The sequence below is a fragment of the Mobula birostris genome, chromosome 32, assembly GCF_030028105.1.
Source record: "Mobula birostris isolate sMobBir1 chromosome 32, sMobBir1.hap1, whole genome shotgun sequence".
NCBI classification, from domain to species: Eukaryota; Metazoa; Chordata; class Chondrichthyes; order Myliobatiformes; family Myliobatidae; genus Mobula; species Mobula birostris.
The window spans coordinates 4,638,878-4,652,602 of record NC_092401.1 but is presented as its reverse complement, the minus strand read 5'-3'; the positions used below and the strand labels follow the sequence as shown (position 1 = coordinate 4,652,602).

The 13,725-nt window shown below is 47.1% G+C and overlaps 1 protein-coding gene across 1 annotated transcript in view; it reads right to left on the bottom strand.

The window, feature by feature from the left end:
• The window catches only part of LOC140191155 (deoxyribonuclease-2-alpha-like), a 35,136-nt gene that overhangs the window by 14,612 nt on the left and 6,799 nt on the right, over positions 1-13,725 (bottom strand). Inside the window, exons 3-4 of the mRNA XM_072248283.1 lie at positions 3,187-3,352; positions 864-939 (exon numbers count right to left, since the gene is read on the bottom strand). Coding sequence (XP_072104384.1) covers positions 864-939; positions 3,187-3,352 — 242 coding nt within the window. The remainder of the gene's footprint in view (positions 1-863; positions 940-3,186; positions 3,353-13,725) is intronic.

The window sequence follows — 13,725 nt, the reverse complement described above, 5'->3', positions numbered from 1 at the left end:
CCGTACCGGTTCCCTCTGAAGTGCGGAGAAGTGGCCTTCATTATCTCTCTTGACTGGAAGAGCTCTGGCCTGGACCACCACCACCATGCATTGGGAACATAGGTCAGAGGTCTTTGAGGATTCGGAGAAGCTCCTGCTGCCACGAGGATGGCATTTTATCACCCTGCCAGAGCCAGCCGAGCCTCAGATGGCCCGATGAGGATTCGACGGGGGAGGATGGTCAGTGGCCAATTATGTGATCGAATTTCCGACCTTGGTCCAGCTGAGTGCGCTGTCTATACGGAGTTTGTATGTTCTCCTTGTGACTCCATGGGCTTCCTCAGGGTTTTCCGGTTTCTTCCCGCATTCCAAAGACGCACGGGATAGGGTTCGTAAGGTGTGGGCATGCTATGTTAGCCCTGGAAGTAAGGGGACACTTGTGGGCTGCCCCCAGCACATCCTCAGACTGTGTTGGTTGTTGACACAAAAAAATGAAGCATTTCACTCTACGTTTCAATGTTTCAATGTAGAAGTGTCAAATCAAGCTAATGTCTCTCTTTTCAAGTGAAGACATCTCACTGCTTTCAGATTGTAAAAAAATCATTCGCTGCTTCACTTGGCAGCAAAGATATCTTTTTTTTAATGAGTATCGGGGGTTTCAAGAATCGAGGAGCAGCACTAGCAAATTTTCTATGCGTGCCATAGGTTCGCCAACCAAGTAGGCAATAGAGTTTACACAGGTTGAAGATAGGGATTAGCATTGGAATTGCCAGGTTCAGAGATTCTAAAAGCATCTAAAAGAGGGTAGAAATTACTGGAAGTCAGAAACTTGCTCTGGGGTTTGGAATAAGTGAGGGAACATCATACCAAACTTTGCTCATCACCTTTAGTGTGGCCTCCACTTGAACTCGAGTAGTCACCGCTCTGGTCATTGTAGAGCACATACGCCACGTCATCACGCTGCAATGAAAGACACTGGAGTTAAATGGAATTGCCTCCAGCAACTGCTTGTAACTCCGGACGGAAACCCAAACAGAATGCTGGTCACACTCAGCGGCTCAGACAGCATACGCATGGCGCAAAACAGGATTAATTTTAGATCAATGACCTTTCATCCATCTCCACAGCTGCAACTTGAATCACTGTGTATTTCCAGTTTGTACTGTTTTTTTTCATTTTACATTTCTGGCCTCTTGTTTTTGTTCTCTTTAACTTCAACCACCGGCCATTTGCTCTCTCTAGAAACTCAGCATTTGCCTCCTTTCATCAATCCAACTGAAGCGTTTTGTATTTTAGGCTGAGTATGGCCCTGCTATTTGCATTTGAAATCAAGAACAATGTTTCTATGTCCATAGGAGGTGGGTATCAAAGGCAGATTTTACACACTTCTATCTACCTCTGAGCTGAATGGCTGGCTGGGTCTTTTCAGAAGGTAGTGAAGGGTCAAAGTTTTTCCGTAGATCTGGAGTTAAATATAAGCCAGAACCTACATACAAATCATCAGACAAGAGGCGCAGGAGCCTGAAGATCCACAACCCATGGTTCAAGTATAGCTTCCGTCCCCATTGTCATCAGGCTCTTAAACCAACTTGAAAGCTCAAACATGACCTCAGACTTTTATTTCTTTTCCTCGCCCAACTTGCCCAATGTTGTTATGTTTATTTTGTACTATAAATTCTATATAAAAAAAAGGCATCCGTTAGTCTTGCGAGACCATGGATCTGCAGCTGGAAAGTCTTCACTCTCCAGGGCGCAGGCCTGGGCAAGGTTGTATGGAAGACCAGCAGTTGCCCATGCTGCAAGTCTCCCCTCTCCACGACACCAATGTTGTCCAAGGGAAGGGCATTAGGACCCATACAGCTTGGCACCGGTGTCGTCGCACAGCAATGTGTGGTTAAGTGCCTTGCTCAAGGACACAACACATTACCTCGGCTGGGGCTCGAACTCACGACCTTCAGATCGCTAGTCCAATGCCTTAACCACTTGGCCACGTGCCCACAAATTCTATATAATTTGTCTTAATTTCATTTATATTAATTCATGCCAGTCGTGTCTATAATGTACTGTGCAGCTACTTCAAGAAGCTAATTTTCACCCTGGGCATGTATGCACAAGACAATGAACTTATTGTAAATCTGATCTGCAGCTTAGTCTATCCCTGAAGGACAGTGGTGAGTCAGATGTTTTTTACTGTAATAACAATATAATTGTTTCCTGGTCTTTCAATAATAAAAACAGCTTTATCTTTTGTTCTGTATTTAATTATTGGAATTAACTGCACAGGCAGGATTGAAACTCATGTCTCTGGGTGACCTGTTGTGACTGGCTCAAGGAGCACAGGAGGTGTATCTGTTTGTGTTACCCGGAGAAATTGGCGGTAGCAGAACATTGCATTTGTGATAAGCATAGGATTGACTTTGACGGCACAAAACTACTGTGCCATGCCAATGTCTTTTGGGACAACCTGGTAAAGGAAGCCATTGAAATAAATCTAGAGGGAAAGAATTTTAACAAAGACGAAGGTCTCGCTCTAAGTAGGAACTGAAATTCGATTGTAAACAAGGCGGGAGAGGAGAAACCTGATTGGATGAGGACTAATCAATCAGAAGGGACGGACTGTGGGGTATAAATACCACCAGACTAGACATGCCCAGGCCACGTCCCTGATTAAGATGGCAGAGTTTGTCATCGAAACATCAGTTATAATCGATTCCTCTACCCAGCTGGGAGCTCGAGAAGAGTTTAGTAACACTATCACAGTTAATTCACAGAGTTCTCATTAACTGGATGAGTTTATATAATTGACACATTTAAGTTGATTAATGTAACTGACAGGTAGATAAGAGACCAACCACAATATCTATTTAATACGGGTGACTTATTTTCTCATTTCATATTAAAATGATACAACTCAGATGGATCTCAGTTTGCCCATTGTGCTGTGCTGACTGGTTGAAAGACTTCTGTATTTACAACTTAATTCCGATGCATTTTCCAACAGGCCTGCAAAATTTTACTTTTCAGAGAGGTAAGAACTTGTAAGGAGTTTCGTTGTGATGATAAGTTGGTGGGGGGAGCTGCTTACTTAAAAGAAATATGGAAGAAACTTCTGGACTGACTACTCATTAGATGTGTTTGTGTCTGATCTAAGGTGGTCCACCTTGCCCCTCCATTCAGTTCAACCAGGGGGACAAGGACTTCAGTTACCTGAGCTGCAGAGCTTTCATAGAGTTGCTGCAAAGTTGCCCCCACTGCTCCATGTGTGTCATTTATTGGGTATTTCCCAGCTGTCCAGCCAGAAGTCCCTTGGTCCATGTACAGGTAGAGTGAGCCATGGCCTTCAACGGATTTCGGCAACTTGTACAGTATAAACCTGAAGGTAGAGTAAAAGGAGGCCGGAACAAGAAGTTAATGTTAATGTGAAAAGGAAATGTTCAAGCTTATAGTAAATTTATCATCAAAGTATGTATATGTCACCATACACTACCCTGAGATTCATTTTGCAGGCATTCACAGTAGAACAGAGAAATACAATAGAATAGTCATAGTCATAGTCACACATTATTGATCCCGGGGGAAATTGGTTTTCGTTACAGTTGCACCATAAATAATAAACAGTAATAGAAATAGTAATAGTAATATTACTATTAGTAAATAGTAATAGTAATAGTCATAGAAATAATAACTAGTAATAGAATAGTAACAGAAAATAGTAATAAATAGTTAAATAGTAATATGTAAATTATGCCAATAAATTATGAAATAAGTCCAGGACCAGCCTATTGGCTCAGGGTGTCTGACTCTCCAAGGGAGGAGTTGTAAAGTTTGATGGCCACAGGCAGGAATGACTTCCTATGACTCTCAGTGATGCATCTCGGTGGAATGAGTCTCTGGCTGAATGTACTCCTGTGCCCACCCCGTACATTATGTAGTGGATGGGAGACATTGACCAAGATGGCATGCAACTTAGACAGCATCCTCTTTTCAGACACCACCGTGAGAGAGTCAATCAATGAAGAACTACACACAAAGACTGACAAACAACCCAATGTATAAAAGAAGAAACACTATGCAAATACAGAAGAAGAAACAAATAATAATAAATTAATAAATAAGATAAATAATTAACACGAAGAATGAGTTGTGGAGTCTTCCAGTTTAAGACGGTGCTACTTGCTGGTTTAAGTAACAACCTTCTGGTGGTTAATGAAACAAAGAAAGCAACTAAATACTTTGTTATTGACACTTTTTCTGGCAAATAATTCCTGAAAACAGTGGGCTGTGGCTTCCCTGTCGGAGTTGAGCTGAGTTGCCTGTACAATTTGGTATTTTTGCGGTGTGGCTGGAGTTTCGCCAGGGCGAGACAGCTGCACGATGGAGTTGCTGGAACGGACTAGGGGGAAATTCAGAGCTGAGATCCGAGGTTTGACCGATTTAAGACCCGAGCCGAATTGGAAGGGGCAGGTAGCAGAGCCCAAGCCTGTGGCCAAGGAACAGGAAAGTTTCAGCATCGGGCCAGTCTGAAATTGTCAGTGTTGGGTCGGAGGTGGGAGACTGGCTGGTTTGGCTCATTGCTCCATGGCGTTTGCTCGTCATTGAGGCTGTGGCCAGCAACTGGTGGATCTCTGGATCAGCTGCAGTGATGCCTGGTGTTGCGAACTTCAGTTGTGGATGCTGTTTATTGTTTGCACGATTTGTTTTTTTTTCCTCTCTCTGCCCACTGAGTCTTTGGACGTTCTTCCTTGATATTCAGTAGCTTCTTTTGGTTTTTTTTCGCGGATGTCTGTAAGGAGATGACTCTCAAGGTTCTATAAAGTATACATACTCTGACAGTAAATGTACTTTGAACTATTAGAATCCTGTAAAGTGAGTCCGTGGGCTGTCCTGACAACTTGATGTGGACAAGTTCTATCCACTTACATAAACGGGTTTTCAACCTAATATGAGAGACAAGAGATTCTGCAGAAGCTGAAAATGTTGAGCAATGCACACAAGGTGCTGGAGGGACTCAGCGGGGCACCAGGCAGCATGGATAGAAAGTCAATGTTTTGGGCTGAGATAATATTTCCCCTTTCTGGTGGGTATGTTGGTATTCTGAGTAAGCTATCAGGCTTGTAGAGTTGAGAGATAAACACAGTAAATTTGAGAAACACACGGCAGGTTCTCCAACAGCTTTGAAATGAGATACAGTAAACATTTTAGGTTTGAGGCCCTTCAAAGTAACTGGGGGAAAGAGAAAGAATAGTTAATTTACTTAGCAGAGAAGATAGATTAGATTAGATTATGAGGACACATAGTCCTCTTTTATTGTCATTTAGTAATGCATGCATTAAGAAATGATACAATATTTTTCCAGAATGATATCACAGAAACACATGACAAACCGACTTAAAAACTAACAAAAACCACGTAATTATAACATATAGTTACAACAGTGCAAAACAATACTGTAATTTGATAAAGAACAGACCATGGCACGGTAAAAAGTCTCAAAGTCTCTCGAAAGTCCCATCATCTCATGCAGACGGTGAACCTCCAGCGCCGCAAACTTGCTGATGCAGCATCCTGGAAGCATCCGACCACAGTCCGACTCCGAGTCCGTCCGAAAACTCCGAGCCTCCGACCAGCTCTCCGACACCGAGCACCATCTCTGCCGAGCGCTTCGACCCCGGCCCCGGCAACAGGCAATAGGCAAAGCCGAGGATTTGGGGCCTTCCCCTCTGGGGATTCTCGATTGCACAGTAGCAGCGGCAGCGAAGCAGGCATTTCAGAAGTTTCTCCAGATGTTCCTCTGTGCTTCTCACGGCTGTCTCCATCAAATCCGGATTGTGCACAGCCCCCTAGTTAACGGATACGATATCAATTCAGAATGGCCGCGTGCGCTGCGTCGCGCGGCCATCTTCTCCTCTCTCCTGGTGGAGAGGAAATTCCTTCACCCATCACCCCTACTGGGGCCTAAGCCTCTTCAGCAGCTTATCAAAGTTCTCTGTTCTTGTCCAGTCTTTCAAGTTGTCCCCAGGTGTAGCCCACTGAAGATCCTTCCTCCGTCAGGGGTGAGGTGTTCGGAGTTTCGGTTGACATTTCTGTGGCTCTGGGTTTCATTGGGATGGGGTTGCTGGCCCAGTGTCCAATCCTCCACCACTTGCAGTCAGGCTTTGGATCGTAAACGGTGTGGTTGGAGGAGGAATAGATGGAGCAAAAAAATGTTTCTGCCAGGGTGGGACTGGATGACGAATGTTAGAGGGCTGGTTCCGTTAAAACTGGATTAAGTTTTTTTTTGTCTGTGCAATGCATTGCTACTGGTAAGAGTGTCAACATGCTCAGCAGGCCAGACTATACAAAAAAGAGAAATGGCACAGTAGCAAAGCAAGTAGAGCTGCTGCCCCAGTGATCCAGGTTCGATCCTGACCACTGTCTATGTGGAGTTTGCACAATCCCTCTGTGACCAGGTGGGTTTCCTCCCAGAAGTGTGCAGGCTGGTTTGTTAATTGTCCACTGTAAATTGCCCTTACTGTGTAGGTGAGTGTTAGAATTTTGTGGTGGTGGGACAGGGGAAGGTTGAGAATCTGGGAAGAATAAGTCATGCTGGGATAGAATTAAGAGTTAAGGAAAATGGGTGCTCCATGTTTAACACGGACTCGATGGGCCAGAGTAGTTGGAATTGGAATTGGTTTATTATTGTCACAAGCAACACACACAAAATGCTGGAGGAAGTCAGCAGGTCAGGCAGCATACATGGAAATGAATAAACAGTTGATATTTTGGGCCCAGACCCTTCTTCAGGACTGGAAAGGAAGGGGGGAGTTGCTAGAATAAAAAGGTGGCGGGAAGGGAAGGAGGCTAGCTGGAAGGTGATGGGTGAAGTCAGGTGGGTGGGAAAGGTCAAGGGCTGGAGAAGTAAGAATCTGATAGGAGAGGAGAGTGCACCATAGGAGAAAGGGAACCCAGGATAATAGGCAGGTGAGAAGAGTGAAAGGTCAGAGTGGGGAATAGAGGAAGGTGGGGGGGGGGGGGTGGATTTGTTTATCGGAACTCGATGTTCGTGCTATCAGTTTGGACGGTACCCAGAGGGAACATAAGGTATTGCTCCTCCAACCTCAGTTTGGCCTCATCTTGGCACAGGAGGAGACCATGGATTGACACTTTGGAACGGGAATGGGAAATGGATTTGAAACGTCTGGCCACCGGGAAGTCATGCTTGTGGCCCATGTAGTGGAGGTGTGTGACGAAGCAGTCCCCCAATTTACAACGGATCTCACCAACGTACAGGAGGCTGCATCAGGAGCACCGGACACAACAGACGCCTCCAGCGGATTCGCCGGTGAAGTGTTACCTCACCTGGAAGGACAGTTTAGGGTCCTGAATGGAGGTGAGGGAGGAGGTGTGTGGGCAGCTGTAGCACTTACGCTGCTTGCAGGGGTAAATGCCTAGAATCTTGTCACATGTACTGAGGTGTAGTGAAAAGCTTGTCTTATATACTATTCCTACAGATCAGATCATTACCTCGTGCATTGAAATAGTACAAGGAAAGTCAGGAACAGAGTGCACAGTAAAGTGTAGAGACAACAGGGAGAGTGCAATGCAGGTAGATAATGAGGTACAGGGTCACGAAGAGGCTGGTTGTGGGGTCTACGTCTCGTTTATACCATTCACCTGAACTGTAACATTCACTCTGGGATGGAAGCTGTCCCTGAGCCTGGTGACAGGTGCTTCCAGGCCTTTGTCCAATGGGAGAGGGGAGAGGATGGAACGTGGTGGGTGGAGTTTTCAATTAGCTTCCCGAATTAACTGAGGCAGCGATAAATGTAGGCAAAGTCCATGGAGGGGAGGCTGGTTTCCGTGACGTGCTGAGCTGTGTCCACAACTCTCTGCAGGTTCTTGGGGTCACGGGCTGAGCAGACGCCATAACAAGCTGTGATGTATCTGGATAGGACCCTGCATCGACAGGGTTGGCAGGAGCATACCCAACATGCCAAGGAGCCTTTTCTATTACAGTAACTAAAACAGAAGAAACAGTGAGGCAAAATTATGGCTCAGAAACAGCTCACTGTATTACAAAAAGAAGGAAGTTTCCTGTTTGATAATGAGTGTTGCAGTGTGCTCAGACAGACGAAGCGTTGTCCCTTAAGGGTGATTGGTCCTTGTTGTAGCAGAGCAGGAGGACACTGGAAGAGAGTTGGAGTGAGACTGGGTTGGGTAGGCAACTGGAAGATTGGGGTCACCCCCGTCAACTGAGTGTGGGTGCTCCACGAAGCAGTCACCCAGTCAGCATTCAGTACCTCGGCCGTAGAGGAGGTCAGATTGTGAACACTGAGTGCAACGCACTGGAGTGGAAGGACTGCTGGTGTATCACTGCTTCCGCTGATACATTCGGGAATGTCAAGACTGGAAAGTCACAAGGCTGGAAGGGATTAGAGAGGCCCACAATCTTGTCGTAGGGCTTGGAGGCTTGTGTGCCTCGATGACCCAGAGAGCTATGTTGACTGGAGTCAGGGCCTTGGTAGGGCCACCCATGCCAAAAAGGTCAAAGAGTAGAGGCCAGACTTACAGTGTCCACCATCCCTCCAGGTTCGGGGGTTCAGCTCAGAGCTAACAACCCTGACTGGTCAAACAAAATTGCTAAGAAAACAGCAATGAAGGATCTTTCAACATCTGAGTGTGAAGGTATTCCTGAGTCTCCAGCCAGGACTTGCACAACCAACAGTGGTGAAAACCGAGAGGAGGCTGCTGACATGAAGGGAACCCTGAACACCAGCTGAGATGGTGGACTTTCATTGCTGCCCTAAATGCTAGTGGTGTTATGGGCAGTAAGAGCACAGGGCAATTGAAACAGGGATGGGAATATTTAAAAAGTCGATGCTTCCCTCAAGCGGGATCCTGTATTGATAGGCATGTGTTAGGGTAAAGAGTGTGGGCAGGAACCAGGTTTATCTTGAGCTTACAGAGACGAATAAGGAGAGCCTGGCCAGCATGAAGTTCAGACAGACAGTAATGGAGGTAGTGAACAGACAGCTGAGACAGTAATGGAGGTAGTGAATGGACAGCTGAGACAGTAATGGAGGTAGTGAACAGACAGCTGAGACAGTAATGGAGGTAGTGAATGGACTGCTGAGACAGTAATGGTAGTGAACAGACAGCTGAGACAGTAATGGAGGTAGTGAACAGACAGCTGAGACAGTAATGGAGGTAGTGAATGGACAGCTGAGACAGTAATGGAGGTAGTGAACGGACAGCTGAGACAGTAATGGAGGTAGTGAACAGACAGCTGAGACAGTAATGGAGGTAGGGAACAGACTGCTGAGCAGAGGAAGGTGCTTTAGATTGTTGAAACACAGTCCGTGGATCGCTCATTATGTGCACCACTGGGTCAGGGTTACGTATCAGTGATGTTATAATGACAGATCAGTCGCGGTGTCTGAAACCTCCCCAGACTGTCACGTCAGTTACTGCTCCGAGTTCATAGTGGCACGGCTTGTCTCCCGCGTCCAGCAGCTTGGGTTCTACCCTGAGCTTGGGGCCTGTCTGTGTGGAGTTTGCATGATTTCCCTATCACCATGTAGGTGTCTTCTGGGTGCCCAGGTTTCCTCCCATGTACCAAAGGTGCACTGGCTGGTACGTTAATTCACCACTGTCAATGGTGTATAGGTGAGAGGTGGGGGGGGGGAGCAGGTGGGTATTGGATCTGATGAGAAAGTGGAGGGAAAATGAGGGGAAGAATGGGAATATTTAGTGAGCTGGCATAGTGAGCTTATTGTCTCCTTCCATGTTAAATGGAAGAATGGAAACATTCCCCATTTTGGATCAACTCTTATCCCTTCCCCTCCCCTCTACTGAATATTACCTCCCTCTGGTGTCCCTCCTCCTTCTCTTTCTCCCTTGGTCCACTCTCTTCTCCTGTCAGATTCCTTCCTCTTCAACCCTTTACCCTTTTCATCTATCATCTCACTTCTTCCCCATCACCTGGTCTCACCTATCACCTGCTAACTTGTACTCCTCTCCCCCCCCCCAACTCATTAATCTGGCTTCTGCCCCCTTCTTTCCAGTCCTGATGAGGGTCTTGGCCCAAAATGTCAACTACTTATTCCCCTCCATAGATGCTGCTGACTTGCTGAGTCCCCCCAGCATTTTTTGTGTGTTGCTCTAAAATATTAATTCTGTTTGTCTCTGTTGCCTGACTTAATATAAAAACAATGTCTCTTTATTTCAGATATCAGAAGGCAAAACTCCTCCAGCATTTTGTGTGTGTGTGTATACCCCCGGGATTAATAAAGTATGACTGTGACTATGACAATGGAAAATCTGTCCATTTTGTTCTTTGACCACTCTAAAGGATTTCTGTCCTGATCGATAAAGTTAGATTCTCCTGGTGAACTAGGGGTTAAGTAGTCATGGGTCTGTACTTAATGGAGAGATGGCTCAAGGCCCAAGTCACATTAAGAATGAGGTAGCTCGTGAAGTCTTCACGGATCACGAGTATCACAAACGCACCAGGAGGGAACAGGAAGATAGGAATCATATCTACTTTTTGTTTTTGACTTACTTTCATTATGACCCTGCGTGGTTTTAGCCTACTCAAGAAGCAATCGTATTCCTTTTGATGTCTCTGCCTCCTGTGGAGGGGGGAGCTAGCCACGAACTGTGGGACTGAGTCAACTGAGGATGTATATGTGACAGACATGTAAGTACTTTGATTTTTAAAATTACTTTGAACTTTGATAAAAGGTCTCAGTCTACTGTGTTTGGCTTCTTTCCACGTCCTCTCCAGTCCTGACGAAGGGTCTCGGCCTGAAACGACGACTGTACCTCTTCCTAGAGATGCTGCTTGGCCTGCTGCGTTCACCAGCAACTTTGATGTGTGTTGCTTGAATTTCCAGCATCTGCAGAATTCCTGTTGTTTGCATCCTCCAGCATTTGGTGTGTGCTGTGTTGAATCTCCAGCATCTGCAGAACCTTCATTACAGTTTACACTGCTCCACCCAGCAGGGCAGAGGGGAACCAGTTTGTGAGCAATCCACGGGAAAGCCCCGTTGGAACACGGAGAGTAGTTGTCCATTCCCAGGGACGTGAGGGCAGCAGAGTGACACAACCACACAACCAGTGGAGCTGATTCCTCAGCGGGGTGCAGTTGGCCCTAATGAGTTGATGAATACAGGATGTGGGAGGAAGACGATGGGAATGTATTGGGAATAAAGTGGGCTGGGGCAGGATCCCTGCTGCCGACATCAGCGGTTCTGACAATCCTGAGCAGATTTAAAGCCCGGACTTTGCCCAATCAATGTGGGTTCCAACGACCTTGGACACCTTCAAAGTGCCGATTGCGCAAACTCTAACTCCGACTCCGGCCTTGACCAACATGATTTCCTGGCCAGGTGTTTATGCGGTGCCGCTGGGGCCCCTGTCTCCCCTTCCCCCACCACTATTCTGCAATCCCGAGTCTCTCAGGCCCCACTGCCAGCTCCTGGGTCCTCGGAGACTCCATCTTCCCCTCAGCTCACCTTCCCTGAACACCCTGCCCTCTCCTCTGACACTACCAGCCCCCTTCTCAGCTCTCATCTGTGCCGGGTCTTCACCATTCCCTCTGACCTTGCCCCCTCTGTCCTCAGTAAGGGCATCACGTTTGTCCCCCTGTGCCCACACCTCAGTGAATTCCGCGCCCACTACAAAGTTGAGCTCTTCTTCTGCCACCTCTGTCTTGGAGCCTACTTCTTTGGCAAGGGCTCCCCACCCTGCACCGATGACCCATCTCCCATCTCCATCCTTCCTCCTCTTCTTGGACACCCCGCTCTGGTCTTCTGCCTGCTCTGGACCTTTGCATTGCCAACTGCCAATGGGACATTAACCATCTAGACTTTAACACTCTTCATTCCAATTCCAACCTGACTCCTTCCAAACACTCTGCTCTCCATTCCCTCCACACTCATCCTAATCTCACTATCAAACCTGCAGATAAGGGGCGGTGTTATAGTAGCCTGGCGGATGGACCTCTACTTTGCTGAGGCCTGGCGACAACTCTCAGACACCTCCTCTTACTTACCCCTCAAACAGGACTCCACTAAGGAGCACCAGGCCATTGTCTCCCACCCCATCACTGACCTCATTAGCTCTGGAGATCTCCCATCCTCTGCCACCAACCTCATAGTTCCTACACCCCACACCTCCCATTTCTACCTCCTGCTTGTCCAGGTAGACCCATTGTCTCAGCTTGTTCCTGCCCCACTGAACTTATATCTGCATATCTCAACTCAGTTTTATCCCCCCTCGTTTAGTTCCTTCCTAACTGCATCCATGACACTTCACACGCTCCAGTTCTTTTCAATGATTTCAGTTTCCCTGGCCCTGAGCATCTTATTTTTACTATGGATGTCCAGTCCCTATACACCTCCATCCCCAACCAGGAAGGCCTCAAAGCTTTCTGTTTCTTTCTGGACATCAGACCCAACCGGTTCCCCTTCACAACAACTCTCCTGCATCTGGCAGAACTTGTCCTCACTCTTAACAATTTCCCCTTCAGCTCCTCCCATTTCCTTCAAACAAAAGGTGCAGCCATGGGCACTCGCATGGGTCCACGCTATGCCTGCCTGTTTGTCGGTTATGTGGAACAGTCAATGTTCCAAGCCTACACTAGTATTGCTCCACAACTTTTCCGACTCTACATCGACTACTGCGTTGGACTTTCTTTCTGCACCCATGCAGAGCTTACCGACTTCATCAACTTTGCCTCCAACTTCCACCCTGCCCTCAAATTTACCTGGTCCATTTCAAATACCTCCCTCCCCTTTCTTGATCTGTCTGTCCCTATCTCTAGAGACAGCTTATCTACTGATGTCTATTATAAACCCAAGGACTTTCACAGCTACCTGGACTATACCTCTTCCCTCCCTGTTACTTGTAAAAATGCCAGCCCCTTTTTTCAATTCCTCCATCTCCACCACATCTGCTCTCAGGATGAGGCTTTTGATTCAAGAATGGAAGAAGATGTCCTTCTTCTTCAAAGAAAGGGGCTTCCCTTCCTCCACCATCAATGCTGCCCCCAACCTCATCTCTTCCTTTTGTGCATGCCTGCCCTCATCCCATCCTCCCGCCACCCCACCAGGGATATGATTCCTCTTGTCCTCACCTACCACCCTACCGGCCTTCGTGTCCAGCACATAATTCTCCGTAACTTCCGCTATCTCAAGCAGGATCCCACCACCAAGCACATCTTTCCCTCTCTCCACTTTTTGCTTTCCACAAGGATCGCTTCCAATACGATTTCCTTGTCTGTTCGTCCCTCCCCACTGATCTCCCTCTTGGCGCTTATCCTTGCAAGTGCTACACCTGCCCCTACACCTCCTCCGTCACTACTGTTGAGGACCCTAAACAGTCCTTCCAAGTGAGGCGACACTTCACCTGTGAGTCTGTTGGGGTCATCTATTGTATCCGGTGCTCCAGGTGTGGCCTCCTCTACATCGGTGAGACCCGACAAAGATTGGGAGACTGCTTCGCCGAGCACCTATGCTGCATCCACCAGAAAAAGCAGGACCTCACAGCGGCCGCCCATTGTAATTCCACTTCCCATTCCCATTTCGATATGTCAGCCTGTGGCGTCCTCTACTGTCGCGATGAGGCCACACTCAAGTTGGAGGAGCAACACCTTATATTCCGTCTGGGTAGCCTCCAACTTGATGGCATGAACATCGATTTATTGAAATTCCGGTAATTAGCCCCCTCTCTCCTTCGCCATTATCCATCCGATTTCCCTCTCTC